Source organism: Nannospalax galili, unplaced genomic scaffold, assembly GCF_000622305.1.
Source record: "Nannospalax galili isolate Female #2095 unplaced genomic scaffold, S.galili_v1.0 scaffold187, whole genome shotgun sequence".
NCBI classification, from domain to species: Eukaryota; Metazoa; Chordata; class Mammalia; order Rodentia; family Spalacidae; genus Nannospalax; species Nannospalax galili.
Window position 1 is genome coordinate 2,641,271 of NW_008357584.1, and position 16,271 is coordinate 2,657,541.

General features: G+C 39.8%; 1 protein-coding gene across 7 annotated transcripts in view; it reads right to left on the bottom strand.

Moving 5' to 3' along the window:
• The window catches only part of Dync1i1 (dynein cytoplasmic 1 intermediate chain 1), a 320,675-nt gene that overhangs the window by 64,676 nt on the left and 239,728 nt on the right, over positions 1 to 16,271 (bottom strand). For all 7 annotated transcript variants that reach the window (XM_008855222.1, XM_008855227.1, XM_008855225.1 and 4 more), the window contains 3 exons: positions 9,987 to 10,133; positions 5,621 to 5,734; positions 3,042 to 3,175 (listed from right to left, as the gene is read on the bottom strand). In XM_008855222.1, the coding sequence (XP_008853444.1) occupies positions 3,042 to 3,175; positions 5,621 to 5,734; positions 9,987 to 10,133 (395 nt within the window). The remainder of the gene's footprint in view (positions 1 to 3,041; positions 3,176 to 5,620; positions 5,735 to 9,986; positions 10,134 to 16,271) is intronic.

Sequence of the window (16,271 nt, forward strand, 5' to 3'; positions counted from 1 at the left end):
AAGAGCAGCAAAAAAGCCCTTAAAAAATAAAAGAAAGAGTGATGAGATATGGGAGGAGTTGGAGGGGAGGAAGTGGGCATGGATTTGATCAAAACACCCTATATGCATGTATGAAATTCCCAATACATTATTAAAAAAAATAAAAATAAAAGTCCAAGCCTCAAACAAACAAGCAAACAAACAAACAATAACAACAACCCCCCAATACCACCAATACCAACAAAAGAAATACAAGAGATTAGCAATCCATTTTGTGTATTCCATAAGGGGAGCTATCTTGTATTTCTTGTTTCCAAGTGTCTAGTACACAATAAATGGTCAGTAAATATTTATTAACTGAAACAACAGAGAAAAAGAGACAAATTTATGTTCCTAAAAGAAAAACACAGTTGAGAAATAGGGATACATATTTTAAAAGTCACTCTCAGACATGTTTCCTTTATTTAACCAAGCTGGGATTATTTTCAGCCCTCTATTATCACATAATGGTCTGCATGCAATCATACACAATTAGGAATCTCTGAGAAAATATATCCATAATATTATGCTTTAAAAATTCATATGCATGAGGCTATAAATATGACAAATATGTAGGGATTGTGGACTCTCGATATTATGTCACTAAAAGTAAAAATGAATTCAGTCATTAAAGCATCTGGGACCCAGAGCGCCAATAAATGTCAATGTGCTGAGTAAAATTTGGAATCATGAGCGAAGCAACTGCAGAGTGTGTTTCGTGTGACAAGCACTTAAAAACCATGCCCAGTAAAACTGCTAACAGCAGTTCCAAAACACGATCATATAAATTTGTTCTAATGAACACGAGAAGCTGATCTTTGAAGGGGCCCCTGGTGAGACTGCAGCATCCCGAAGACTTATAGGGTGCAAAATGAAGACATTGTTTAATTTATGGAAATGGATTTGCACTTTCTCTATGTTAGGTGAAAAATATAAATCCCTGCCTCACCCCTGTAGCTCTGTATGACCCATTTAATATTTCTACAAAGCCAGTGCCTGCTAGTTTATGACCTTATGAAAATCTGCATTTTATATTTCAGATGGATGGACCAATGCCAAAAGCAAAATAAAACTTGTAGTAGAGAGATCTGCAGTATGTGCCACCGGGACAGTCTTTTGAACAGTGATGCATATTCTGGTTCTCTTTTTGCAACAGCCCAAACATAAAGATGTCCATCATTTAAAAGGTGATTCTCAGAAAAATATCAATGAGAACGCTCCCTAGTTTTCATAGACAATAAAAGACCCAGGTAGTACCTGGATGAGGTTAACTAGAGGTCTGTCCTATTGATGGTGCCACACACTGAGACTGGGCTGGGGCTCTGTGATTGGCTCACTGCACTCTCTGTTGCTCATGTACCAGCAGTGGCATTCTGCTGGAGTTACAGGAATTTGTGCACTTGTTGCTTTCACTGTCATCAATTTCCTGAAGACAAGAACCAACTTTAAATGGCACCTGCCTGCTTATGGCACCTAGGGACGTGCTTTGCTCAAAGGAGAGGTGTAGCAAATATTTGAGTAAATTAATAAATTGACCAGATCTTTTTATGTTTAATGAGTGCATTTAGCCAAGTTTTACCGTCCTAGAGATGCTGGACATGGAACTGTGAGGTCTGTCTTCTGAAGTCATTTTTAAGTCATATGAGCAGGGAAAATACTACTCGTTCAAAAATAGAAACAGTGGAACTATCACAGCTTGCATTATTGGAATGGAAAAAAATCATGTAGCTGAGTCATGGGTACTTGTTACTTCTACAAATCACAAAAAAACACGAATATAAACCATAGACAAACCATGATTTCTTGTTAAATCTAAATAGCCTGGCACGAGTTCAGGAGATGAAAAATCAATTGAACAAGAACTGTGAAGGAGAAAGAGAAATTAAGCACCAATGTGAACATACCAAACCCTTCAAAAGATGGGAGGCCACCTGTTAAGTTTTGCATGTAATCTTACCTTCCAGACCAAAAGTCTGGAATCTGCTTCATCATGACAGCTGTTTTCCAGAGGCATCTGCCAGTCTCTCCATCAAGGCCCTGTTCTTATCACTTGGAAACCGTACAGTACTTTCTGTGTATTTCATACTGTTCCAGCCCTTCTGACTTGGAGGGAGGTTTTGAGACTATTTAGAGATTGCCGTTTCTTTATATAACTTTTCTATTTTTAGCCCTTCACTTAACTCAGTGCCAGATACTGAGGCAGGAAATCAAAGGGGGAAATGGAGATAGTTTAGCAAGAGAAAATGGTAGATGAATGACTAATTGAGAACAAAACATACAGCTACAAAGGCACAGAGAAGACTGTAGAACAGTCAGCCTGACGGCCTGTGAGCCTACCCTGCTTACTTCAATTTTCCTGATGGTACTTGTCATCCTAAACATCTATTTACTTTCTTATCTATCTTTTCTTTTAACAAGCCCATGAACTCAATGGATGTCCTAACTCATAAATTCTTATGATGTTTCCTGATGCGGAGGGAGTTCTTAGCAGATATTCCTTGAAAGAATGAATGGGAAGAACAGATGAAATTCCACAAAGTGTAATGGAAGGAATTATTTTCTTTGTCCAAGGAAGTTAGTCAGGAAGGTTTCAATGTGGAATGATCTCCATGTTGAGTGTTTAATGATTAGGTGGAATTAGGCAAAGAAGATAAATCCTAGACTAAGAGGAAGAAATGAAAGGAACCCACTCCTGAAGGCATGGTGGGGCAGGCAATGTTTGGAGGTTGATATCCCTGAAGGGTACACAATAGGAGCTTGAAGGGATATGCAAGAAATGAGGCTGGGATGGCACTGGGAGTGTGACGGATCTGATAAGAAGCTTGAACAGTTTTCCTAAAGGCAATGTGAACCACCCAAGGCTAAGGCCTAGAGCACATGTGTGCTTTAAGTTAATGAAGATGTGAGGCTGTGTTTTGCATTTCTTCAGAAATAACTTCCTTATAAAGCAAGATGGTTATGATCCAGATAGCAGGCCTTTGGAAAATTAGGAACACGTCACCAGAAAGAAAACAGAAATTCACCTTCCATGACGACAGGCTGTGTAGACTGTACCCTCCTCACTGCCAACCACGAAGTTATTGACGTCTCCTGTAGGGAAAGCCATTCCGGTAACAGCGACAGGCTTGGACTTATTGTACACCAGCTCCATGCTCTCCTACCAAAACACGGTGTGGTTACATTTCCATCTGTCAACTCCTCACCATGCCAAAGATAGCACGGAAAAATCATTTGGCTAAATCGTCTGTTTGCTTTTCACACAGCGTTACAAAAGACCCCGGCTGTGCCAGAAACCACGCTTTACTGCCCCTGACACTCATGCTGTTCTGTATCTTTGGTTTCAGGCCGGCTGGATTTCATCAGCATGTACCGCTGCTTCCCCAGCCAGCAGAGATGACAGGTGAGAATTTTGAAACTAATGGTGCAGAAACTAAAGATGATACTGTAATGATTATACTTGTCAGCCCCAGGCTTTAATAAAACACACAATACCCTTGTATTTACAAACATTTTCAAAATCAATTGTTCATGAGAATACACATGTATTAATATCACATGTACTAAGTACATTTGTCAAAGCAGGACTGTGGGTTCACCATGGACTGAAACCAGAAAATTGTCACTCAGGTCATAAAAACCAGATTTCAACAGGAAGTAGATTCTGTGGAAGGTAGCTGTTGGTGTATGGGCTCTCAGCTCTCAAAGAATGGTGTTTAAATAGATGCTTAAGATGCTATGTAAGAGTATTATAATAACATGATTTGTTAAACTGAGAGTATGTCAAAAGACTTGCTGCTGAATAAAGTTTAATGACAGTGAAGAGTAATTAAGTATCAACAATGTCCCTATTTCTGGTTATTTACATCAAACAGCCTATTTTGGGTATCTGAAGTCATTTTAAATCATTCTGGCACATGCTATTGCTGTAGTTGCATCGGAATTCAGACTTTCCTGTGTAAACAAGCCAAGTTGTTCAGCCACAGAGTCCATGAATTGGAAATGCATGCTGACAGGGTGCAGCTGTGCTGACCATGCGGTTCTATGCCATGCTGACCATTCATGACATCCACGCATAGGGAGCCTTAGAGACTGCTGACTAAAGGGGAGGGGATCATGACAGGACAACACAGAATATGGGAACATCTGATAGTCTGCCCTGTCTCTAAAGTTAGCAATAAGGTAGGAAATGCATGGTGATCACCCAATTAGGGGGAGAGGAAAGGGGAGAGGAGAGAGGAAAGGGGAGGAGAAGAGAGGGGAGGGGAGGGGAGGAGAGGAGAGAGAAAACTGTGGGATGCCCCCACTTGCCCTGCTATCCATGGAGACCAGGTCACGAGTTCTCAATCTCCATGCAGAGCAAGGCGTCTGTGGGCATTTAACACTAATAAAAATGGTCTTGGAGTTCCTGCACCACTGGTTTAACCTAAACAAACACGTTTAATCAGCAAAATGGGCAATTAAAAATTCCTAAATAGAGGGTTTGCCCTGATATCTGTTTATAATCTCCATGTTTTGAAAGAAAACAGCACATTGCTGAGAATTTTAAGACAAAACCATAAAATATCTATCTGCACACAACTGAAGGCCTGTATAATGCAAAAGATTAGCAAAACCAGGAACTTGAATTGTGAGCCACTTTTTAGCACTTTCTTCCCCCCGCTAAAGTTATATAAAGAGTTTAGTTTTGATATTCTCTACATCTGCAGAGACTTAAAGAAGGGCCTTTACAATTTCCACATGTCCTTATGTATTTTGAAAGTTTAACATTTTTCAAAAATGGAGTGCGAGATATTCTAGAGTTGTTATTCTAGGAAAGGGAACAGGATTGTTAAAATAGAGAATCATCTTCTGGAGATTTTTGTAATTTTCTGGATATTTCTGCATATACTTGTCAAATACTATAACAATGAACTCTTCTTGGTTTTAAGTTGGAGGATAGTGAAGCACTCTTTTCACACAAAGAAGTATGGGAAGCCTGACTGAGCCTTAGTTTCTATGCGCATGTATTTGGCTCTGCATGTGCATGTTGCATACGCATGTTCCACAGGTGGTGTTCAGCTACCTGCCTCCAGCATCCTCCTCCATGTCTGGTCCTCTGGCTTTTGTTATTGCAGTTGGTAGTGGTTTGGAAACACTGGAACTTTTTCATTTTCAGCTTCTTATTAAGCAAGCAACGGCAGAAGTCACACTCACAAACAACGCAGAGAGGAAAATGTGGTGTTCTGGGGTACCAAAACAAGTCAAAGTTGGATTTCTGTGTTGCTGGGATACCGTTCCTTCAAGGCCAGTAACCAGAAGGGGTCGCTCTGCTGACCTCCAACCTCATTTGCCTTGTTTCCCAACATTGGAGGGTGAGCACAATTCACATGGCAGGCGACTTGGGTAATCACTGAGCTTTAAAATGGATTATTTCATTTTCATTAGAAGCTGACCTCAGGATTAATGTGTTACAATAATTACATGATTTGTGGTAGAGGAAATGGGTTTTGGCTTCAAGGGGAGACTGTTGAAACTAAGCTTTTTGAACTTTAGGAGCTGTTTGCCACTAAGTAGTTATCTCTTTGTGCCAAAACACTAGATATGTAGGGTAAAACAGACTCACCTGTGGGGTTGAGAGCATATCCAGGCTCCAAGAACACATTTTGCCATCCGTAGAGACAGTGATGAGGTTATGTGCATTCTGGGTCCCAACAACATTGACACAGTACACAGGATGCTGCAAAAACATCAACATGGAATATCAGGTGTGGCTACAAGGGGAAATGATTGCATCTGAGTGTCAAATACGTGACTCTAAAACAAGGGCTACAGAGTGACATAATCCTGATAGTATACAAGCTTCCAGTCATTTGCCACTTTTTGAGCCTGATTTCTGTAGAAGCTCTGGCAGTAACACACACAAGAGTGGAAATAGCTACAAAGCCTCACTTCACACGTTTGATGCAATGCAATAGAATGGAAGAGACTCAGAGCAAATGAGTGTTGATGGGGCAATGACAACCAGGGAGGGAATTTTGTGTTACTCAAATAAGTGCCTACCACACAGTGTAGCTTCTAAGCTCACTGTGAATGATGAAAAGAGAGTCTTCAAAAGTGTAGAACTATTGATTTTTGGAAGAAATACGTGTTACTAAATCTGGAGTTTAATGCATTCTAGACAGCGCCAAATATTTGTTAGCATTCTTTTTAAAAATGGTTAATATTCATCAGGTTTTTTAATTTGAGGGAGAGGTAGTGGTGGTGAAATTATTGGCACAATGTACTTAGATAAAATTAGATTTTTCATGTCACTGCAAAACTAAGATCAGAGATTTAATTTTTCAGAATACCATTTGTAGTAGTATGGAGGCTTAGTTCAGCCTGGGTTTTGAGAAAGGTCATTTATACATCCAGGGAACTGCAAACAAGGTGCCCTAATCATCTGTCATAACTCTGGAAGGTTATTCTATTCTGTAGACTGCTACATGGTAGGCTAAAACCATTTGTAGCTGCACACTAAACACTAAATGGAAGGTTAGCATAAGCAGAACCTAGCAGCAATTTGGGTTAGATTTCAGGCATCTCAGCCAGAGTGGCCAAACCACAACTTGATGCTTCTCTGTGCAAACAGCTGACAGTTTAAGCCTTACTCTTGATGAGTTACTGTCCATAATACCTAGCCACAACTACAATGAAACAATCTTTAATACTGGGAAACGGGTATTATAGAAAAGATGGTTCCAAGACTATTATTATCATATAAACCTCTGGTCAGAAGAAACAGCAATAATTATCAAGTGAAGCTGCTCATCTGCCTCATCCAAGAAATGGTCCAAGCTCCGCTGCAACACCTTTCTTGCAGGGCTGCAGTTTTAGTGTTAACTCCTGAGTGATTTCCCCCAGCAGTGGGAATACAGTTCATAGAGGTACTTTCAGTGCAGCCTAGTCAGAACAGTAGATCTATTTGGATATTTGTAGATTGCTGTTTTACAACCCCCATTCTTATTTCCTAAGTTTTGCCTTAGACTTATCATCATCAGTCCCTTCAATTCTTCCTTGGATACCTGGTTTTCAAAACTTTTCCTGGTTTGATCATTTTTTATGGAATATAATGTCTTTTTAAAAAATACATTTTATTATCTTTATTTTATGTGTATGAGTGTATTGCCTGCATGTATGTGAGTGCACACATGTCATGCAAAGCCTTGGAGGTCAGAAGAAGGTGTCAGATTCCCCTGGAATTGGAGTTAAGGATGGTTCGTAGCCACCATGTGGGTGCTGGGAATCAAACCCGGGTCCTCTGTAGGAGCAGTCAGTGCTCTTAACTGCTGAGCCATCTCTCCAGCCCAGAATATAGTGTCTTTTATCAGATTTTCCTAATGGTAAAATTCTGAGGATGAAACAGATTGTCTCTCTGATTTTGATCATAGAGTGGAATTTGTATAGCAATGAATTGTCTTTGTCATCTTTATATGATGAAATTTATGCCATATTAATGCACCATGAGAATACATCTGTTTTTTTTTTTGACAATTACATCACCTCTACCACCCATGTTGATGGATAGGTAGCTAAGTCCCTATGTCTTTTGCATGCTGTGTTACTACTGATGCTTTCAATGCATTTGCATAAATATCAGGAGGACTGGTTGGTGTAGAATTATAGGCAGTGCTCTTTCTCACATTTCTGGTACTGTGGAACCTGAAGCAGTGTGCTATCAAACTCAAGCTCTGAACCACACAGCAGGTGAAACTTTGTATGGAGATCAAATAGAAAACGGACGTAATAGACTCTCACTTAAAAATAGATTAAGTAAAACTGAAGAATATATATGCACGAATATTCAGAAAGATGCTTTCTTTTGACTCAGTTGGGCTGATCTAATCAGGCACTTCACTGAATTCAGTTTTCTTTATCCCTTTGAGTAGAAAGCATGGCTCATTGTTGTGAACTTGGAATCTACCTAGAGTTTTCAGCAAGAGTCCAACGGAGCTTTGCTGTTAGCCATCAAACCTCAACACACATTACCAAAACTAATGGCTCCAGACTCCCAAGAATGCCATAGGAGAAGAAGACAAGTGTGGAAGAATCATAGAACCAAAGGGCCAGGGAGGGGTGTGTGTATTAGGCCATGACTGGTGTTTCATGAGTACTAAACCTCAGTCTAAAAGAGAGGGATATGTAAAGAAACTTGAACATAGGCAGACAGTGGGATGTGTGTACACACACACACACACACACACACACACACACACACACCTCTACTTAATGGAAAGAAAAAGGCAAAAGGCAACAAGAGTACAGCTCATTTTTCCAATAGAGATGCCAGATTGTTTTTATTTACTTTAAGAATAAACTTACTGTGTGGCAGAAGGATTTTGTCTTAATTATGATTTCCTGTTGTCCCAAACGCATTATGTGGGGTGGGTGTGAAGGGAAATTAGTGAGTCATCTGTGGAGAGCTTTTTTTTTTAGCCCTTGTTTGATCCTGGTACCGAACAGCCAGGCAATAATGGAAGTTGAAAGACAAACACAAAACAAACTGTACACATTAACACAGTAAAAGAGAGAAGAAATTTGTTTTCGTTTTATTTTCTAACAGACATAATGCCACTCCACTTGATAATGCAGCATTTTAGATGTGATGGCCACCCTCTATGTTACTTGGAAAAGAAATCATAACTATCTTTGAAAGAAACCCTGAATTTGGATTTCCCCCAAAAGCTTTTTGCTAAATCTTCTAACAGTTGGATTCATAATTTGTGAAATTTTGGAAGGTATGCTCACAAATGTACCAGACATCCACAGAGAGCCAAGGAAAGGTTTCATAGTACTCAAGAAAACACCTGCATCAGGCCGGTCTTCTCCTGGGCCACAATTTTCTGTTATTAGTTTGGAGAAATGGGGTAGGCAACATCAATTTCCCAAGATTCCCAAAGACGAGTTTCACCTGCATGTGTCTTTGGCTCCAATCAATCAAAATGAGGGCTGCCTTGGCATTTGTCATTTCCCATTGTCAAACTTCACAAGAGCTGGAGGATTTTCTTCCTCGTGGTCTTAGCTAAAGCAGCTAGCCATCCTTCTTTAAGCTGGAATGGTTTTAAGGCCAGCAGATGAAACGAATGAAGCAACCACATTAAGGAAATTGAAAACAATAGTAGAGTTGTATCCTTGGGCATAATTTGGGCATTTCAGAGAAAGAACATCAGCTACCCTGAATGTCAAGGTAGTAAGGATTGATGGAGACATGCCCGTCTTCTCGTCCCTCCTAACAATTGCTCTTCACACCTGTCATTCTCTTAACGGAAATGACAGAGCAGTTGTCTTGTGAACACTATGCTCAACCTCTTCTACTAAATTATGGGTAATGGTTTTGAGATGTTGACTTTTAACCCTGGGGATTATACTGTCACTGTAGACTTCATGTTGAGACACCACACATTCCAGAATTTAAAGTCATAGTACTCCTTCAATTCACAAATGAAAAAGGCATGTTGGCAAATGTCCATATCCCATCACTGGACATGAGGTGCTTACTCTATGTGGCTTATTTGAAAATATGTGTTTCCACCTCAGAACACAAATGTGCTCTTTATGCAAATACTTACAGATAACCCTTTTCACTGGTGGCTTTTGGGACAACAAAGGAGACATTTTCTATATGCTCTTAGATTATTAAGATATTTCTCTAAGCCCAATGCTTATTAACGTACTTATTTTTGGAGACAGGGTCTTGCTATGTAGGGCAGGCTGTCTCAAATTCAGAATCCTCCTGCCTTAGCCTCCAGAGTGCTAGGTTAGAAGCATGCAACATCACATTTGGCCCTTTATCTGCTTTTCACTAAGCCATATGTTAGTCAGAACTTAATTCCTATAAATTAGATACTTCTAATCAGCGTTACTGGTCACATTCACACTCTTGTGATATGAGCTGTTTCCTTTCTCAGGGCTTAGGTAGTTGATAGAGACATGGTGGGAGTTTGACTTACTGTATGTGCAGCAGCTGACAAAGGTGTCCGCTGGACTGGGGTCCTTCGATGACTGCGATTGTCCCAGAGGACAATCTGGCCCGAGTAGGTGCCACCAACCACCAAATTGGGATGAAAACGGGCGAAGCAGACTGACATCACAGAGGACTGTAGGGAGAAGGAGAGAGAAGCCTTGTGAAATGGCTGTTGAAGAGATGATTGGTTTTCTTTTCTTCTTGACAGAAAATACCTCATCACATAAACTCAGTATATCCTGGAAGACATAAAACAATGCAAGGTGGGACTGTGAAATGTATAGTTAGTAGGAAATTTCGAATATCAATGCAGGGCTTTTTGAGAGAACAGCCAATGGTTCACTCCTTGAAATCTAAAATTTGAACTTATGACCATGTCATTGAATAGCCATAAAACCTATCTTAAATACATCATTGTTTTGTAGCTTGTAAAGCTTGTGTTATGAACATTTCCCATCTCTTGAATAAAACTGAGAGAAACAATAATTCTCCACTTAGGCCCCGACGAAGCAGTTCTTTACTCCGAATATTGACCACACCCAGTTATGTGCAGCATCGACGCTGAGCAATTCTAGCATCAAGAATTTTAACGTGAGGTGTTTTTTTCCATTTTTGTTTTTGGCATAATACAAACTTCTAGGAAGTATACTGACCTCAGACTGATCCCACAAGTTCCTCCCCCAATTCCCTCATTGCCCATGGGCATTCCATGACCTCCTGCCCACTTCAGACAATGCTTAATGTTATCTTTTGCCTGTTTTAAGAAACAGCCAGAAATGCTCTTCAGCCCAGCTTCACCACTCACTGTCTGTCATAACATCACAAGTGTGGCTTCTGAAATTCCACAGAAGACTGCCAGGGACTACAGCTTTTATGAAATTACTTAGCTGATGTACTTAAAACCAGATGAGTTACCTTCTCACCTCTGCTAAGTTCTTTTTGACTTCTGCAGTACTTTCCATTTTTGCATTGAGAAGCTGAAGTAGTATTTTCAATAAATATATTTCATTCCTCCAATTATATTCAATGAACAGTCATCAAGAACTTACTATTTATAAGGAGGCATTATACCAAAAAATGATGTAAATAAGGGCATAGTAATCACCCTCAACAATGTGAACTCTATTAAAGGGTATGAGAATCATGTGTTGAGATGAGCAGAGCCACTGCTGGTGGAGGCAGTGCCTTCGTGTAAAACAGAGAAAGGTGCCCTTGGCATAGGCACTGTCGTGTGGATGGGCACAAGCCTTGGCAAATAAAGAGGAAGATGAATTTTCTTCTCTATTGTCTCTTGGGTTTACTATACTTGTGCAGAACACAGCTTGTACAACCAAGGAATAGCTTTGAATGTGACACATGATCCCATAAAAGCACAGGTGCGTGCATGTGTGTGTGTGTGTGTGTGTGTGTGTGTGTGTGTGCATGCACGCACGTGTGTGTGTAAAGGAGGTGAAGGTTGGGGGAAGATTTGTCTTAGTTAGATGAGGGAAGATAGGTATGGAAAAGGTAGGGTAGTTAAAAAGGCTTTATGGAACTGGGGTGTAGTACACTTTGAAGTCTTCGTGGAAAGTGAGCAAGTATGGAGGAAAATAAATTCATTTCTGAGGGATCAGATGAAGAGAATAGAAACTGGACTGGCCCACCAGCCAACTTGGAAGAGGCCCTGGAAGAAGCAGGCAGGGAATGTGGCTGTTGAGGTATCCCAGGCTAGCAAGAGAAGGCTTTGAAAGACACTCTTCAGAAATCTTTTCTTTGGGCAATGGTGAAAATGCATAGCTTTTGAGCAAACAAGTACGAAGATCAAAGGTTATAACTGGTAAACCAGTAGAACAGTGATTGAAGAAAAAACGATAAGCTGTTCCTGACCGGAAGCTAAACGTCCATTTCTTAATAAAAACAAAAACAGATCTATTCACATAAGACTTCCTAGTCAGAAAGAATATCAGGAGTTCTGAGGTAGAAGAAAGAATGTACACTATTCTTCAATGTCATGTTTTCCTAGTTTGAATGATTTTCAGTTCCAATTCCTTGAACATGATTCGATGGAGAACATGCTCATGCCCCAATCTGGTTTTCATAAAGTTCAAGAATAACTCTCAGTAATGACACTGAATTAAAGAAAAAGAAAATAATGCTGGTCAGCTTCTTGTTTTACACATCCCACAGAAAAGATTCTTAGTTTTCAATTGATGAAATTCTTATGTTCCTTGAGCTATGTTGGAAACTTTTTTTTTAAGCTTCAGAAAGACTTAAAATTACCCAGGTGGTGTCAACAATTGAATTTACCAAAGCCAAAATCAATATGGATAAAGGAATGCCATTCAATTGGAAAAACCCAGAATTCAACCACTTGATTGCTTCCGTGTTTCCGTTAAGTCCCGGCAAATACTTCTCCAAATCTCACAGTTTGTTGCTAGACTAACCATAGAAGAGCAAACAGTGGAGGTATTTTGGAACTGAAACACAGAGTGGGTAGTAAATTAGAATTCACTCCACAGGATGAGACTCAAAATCTGTCCATTCATTTGTTCCACCTTCGCCCATTCATTCATCAAACACTTAGCACTAAGGACTGCCAAACCATTAAAAAAAATTTCCTGTATCACGAAGCTCAACCTGGAATTCAGAATTCTATTTAAGTTTAATAAACAGTGAAATTAATGCTGAAAAGAGTAATCCTACTTTGGAGTTTGGGGTCTACCAAGAGAATCAACTTTGTTTTTCTGAAAAACAATTTTTGCAGTTATCTCCATGAAGAATAAAAGCACGTACCTATTTTCATCTTATATTTAGAAACCAAGTATAGTTATGTTAATCAATTTTACTTAAATTTTAAGCACATTAATTATAATACATTTGTATTATGTGTTGATTTATCTAAATGTACATTTTATAAACAGTCTATGTTCTTTATGTTTGTGTATCCATCTCTATATAATCTATATATCTGTATAAAAAGTTCATCATAAATCAGGATTTGCCAAACTTGACATTACCATTCATATGGAAACAGTAAGGCAGGCTGATCTTAATTACCTACATGTAAAGTTTAGAATTTAGTCATTTTGGGGGATGTTTTTAAGTACACTGATGATGTTTGCTGTAATAGTGATTGGCTTAATTTTTTAAGTTTCCATCCAAATGTGTAGGCTCCTTTAGAATCCAGGAACGGTTCCATCTACAGCCCTGACTACAAGAGTTCCTCTTTCTACTTGGGCATTTTGCATGAGCAGTCCTCAGAGGGGGGCCTTGGAAACCTCTGCTCCTTCTTGCCATTCACATAGCTACTGACTTAATCATTGCTGCTGCTGCCAGACATTGTCATGGGATTTACTGACTGTCAGTAAAGAGTAGGAATGGTGACATCATCCTACCAGTTACAGCTCTCTGGTAAGCAGCAGAAAAAAGCATCTCAGAGACATTCCTTGACATTTTTAAAGAATATTTTATTTTTTAATTTTAATTTTTATTTTATGTGTATGAGTGTATTGCCTGCATGTATGTGAGTGTACCCATGTCGTGCAGTGCCGCAGAGGTCAGAAGAGGGCTCCAGATTGCCCTGTGGAGGTCAGAAGAGGGCTTTGGATTCCCCTGGAACTGGAGTTAAGGATGGTTTGTAGCTGCCATGTGGGTGCTGGGAATTGAATCCTGGTCCTCTGCAAGAACAGTCAGTGCTCTCAACTGCTGAGCCATCTCTCCAGCCCCATTTCTTGACAATTTTAAAAACTGTAAAATTATTTTTGCTGTCCTCAGTTTTTAATAGCCTATTTTCTAAAGATAAAGTTTTTGGAAAACATTTTATTAATATTAATGTTATTTTAAAAAATCACTACTTTTCAAAGCATTAAAATTATATATTATCTTAACTATTTAATATTATAATAAAACATTTAAAACTGTGATTAATGAATTAGACAAGAAACATCAATTAAAAGCAAGTTGTTTCTTTGTCTTTTTATTCTGAGCTCTATAAGAATTCACATATGGCCAAACATAGTGGTACATGCCTGTAACCCCAGCACTTGGGACTTAGAAGCAGGAAGATCAGAAGTTTGAGGACAGCCTGGGCTATAGAAGAGTTGTAGGACAGCCTGACCTATGTAGTTAGTCTCTTTATCTCAATCTCTCTCTCTTTCTCTCTCTCTCATATATATATTTATGTATGTATCTCACACATAATATGTATAGATATTTTTGTATCTTTAAGCTTTACTTGCTATATTTTATTCTATAAAGTGTTCGCTTTAGGATCAAGTAGTTTACCTGAGAGGGAAATAAGAAAAATTGGTGAGAATTTTTGGACAATGTTAACTATTTCATCAAAGTAAGTGTTCCTGACATGACAGTTGAACTCTGATCTTTACAAAGCTAGTGATTTCATTGATGTGGCCATGCTGTTGGTCAAATCATGGGCCTAGAAATATGATAAGCTTATATGGTAAAAGCTTGATGTAAGGCTGGTGACCCTGAATATATAGAGACAGTGTCGCAAGAGGAATGCTGTTTCAAAGAGGACATACCACATTTTGCTCATTTGCAGAGCGTAGTTACCCCCAAATCAGGAAAAGGAACATTTCAACACTGTGTTTGATGTCACCTCCATTAACAGTTCTTGGTGTTTTCTGTAGATACACTGGCCCAGAGAGTCTTAAGGAATAGCTTATTTTTCAGTATTGAGCAGGTTGCCTGGTTACGGCATCTCTGCAAATCGGTCCCCACTTCTTACTCCTATTGTTACATGTCCCCAAACTGAACCCCCCACTAGACAGGGTTACACATCCTCACCCTCTATTTCAAAAGAACTCAGTTTATTTTGCCCCATTCATGGGGGAATTCCACAGGGTGGAGACTCCACTTTGAACGTCTCCCTTCACTCACGCACACCACTGCATTCAATTCAGTCAGCCCAAACCCTTCTTTAAGTGGTTGTGGAGGCTGTTTTCCATTTTGTAGAGCTAATCCAGGCCAGCTTAGGAATCATACCCCCCCTTAACCACAGACCCATATGCAGAGGGTGAGCAGCCTTTGGTCACTGCTGCTGGGAAGCTCGCCCCCTAGGTTCACATTTGATCTGGTTGCCTGTGTCCTTCTGTGGGTGGCACTCTGCCCAGTCCCCAGCTACCCTGTCCTGGTGGGAGGGATGGGGTCTTACATTCAAGACTCTCCTATTTCAAGTACCATCTCTTCTGGGGAGAAGTTGGTCCCCAGGGAGGGAATGGCCATATTGTTGCCAGATGCTGTCTAATGACGGCTGACATTTTATTTGCCTTAAAGCAAATGCTTAACTGTCAGAGGGCTGTGAGGCAGACAGATCAGATCCTTCTGGCTACCAGTGAGCTAGTGACTATTTCTGAAGTACCTAAGAAACCCACAGAGATATTTCTTTTGTTAATGGAAACAAATGTAATTGAAGACATGGCTGCTGAAATCTCATGTGTGGAAGGTGTGAAGGTGACGAAGGCCACTGGAGACAGGAGCTGACACTCACTTAAGGATAAAGGGAAAGTACTTTTTTCTGTTTGTGCCCATCCTTTTTCTGAGTCTATATCATCACATGCACTCTATTATTCTAAATGCTCTGACGAATGACCATGTACCCAACGACGTTACTTGATAGGAGCAGAGATCGAGTTAATTTGCCTTCTACTTCTCCACTCAGTTTGCACTGATTCTAAGATTACTTTTTCCCAAGACTTAGAAGCCAATCATCCCACTGAGCTTTTCTAGAATTTCTTGGAATTGGCATGTCTTTTACTAGTGAGACCCCAGCATGCGCCTGACACTGACTGTGCAGTGACAATAAAAAGAGCAGGTCATAAAGTACAGTGAGACGCCATTTTACCTGCACTAGGAGGGTTATAATTTTTTAAGGGACTAACAAGTGTCAGTGAGGATGTGGAGAAAGCAGAATGCTCACAAAACTGCTAGTGGGAATGTACAAAGGTACAGCCACTTTGCAAAATGCTCTGGCTGTTCCTCAGGAAATCAACAGTTACCATACAACTCAGCAATTCCACTCCTACATTAATACCCAGGATCACGAAGCACAAAGGTCTATAGGAACACTGGCACACTAACATTCATAATGGCATCGCTCATAACAGTCATAAAGCAGGAACAACTTAAAAGTCCATCCTCCAAGGAGGGATTACATAAAATGTTCTAAGTCCATGTGGATGTTGTTCATCCATAAAAAGGCATGAAGTTCTGTGAAGACTGTAACAGGAATAGATGTTGTGAACACTGCTATTGAGAACTAAGGAGAACAAGC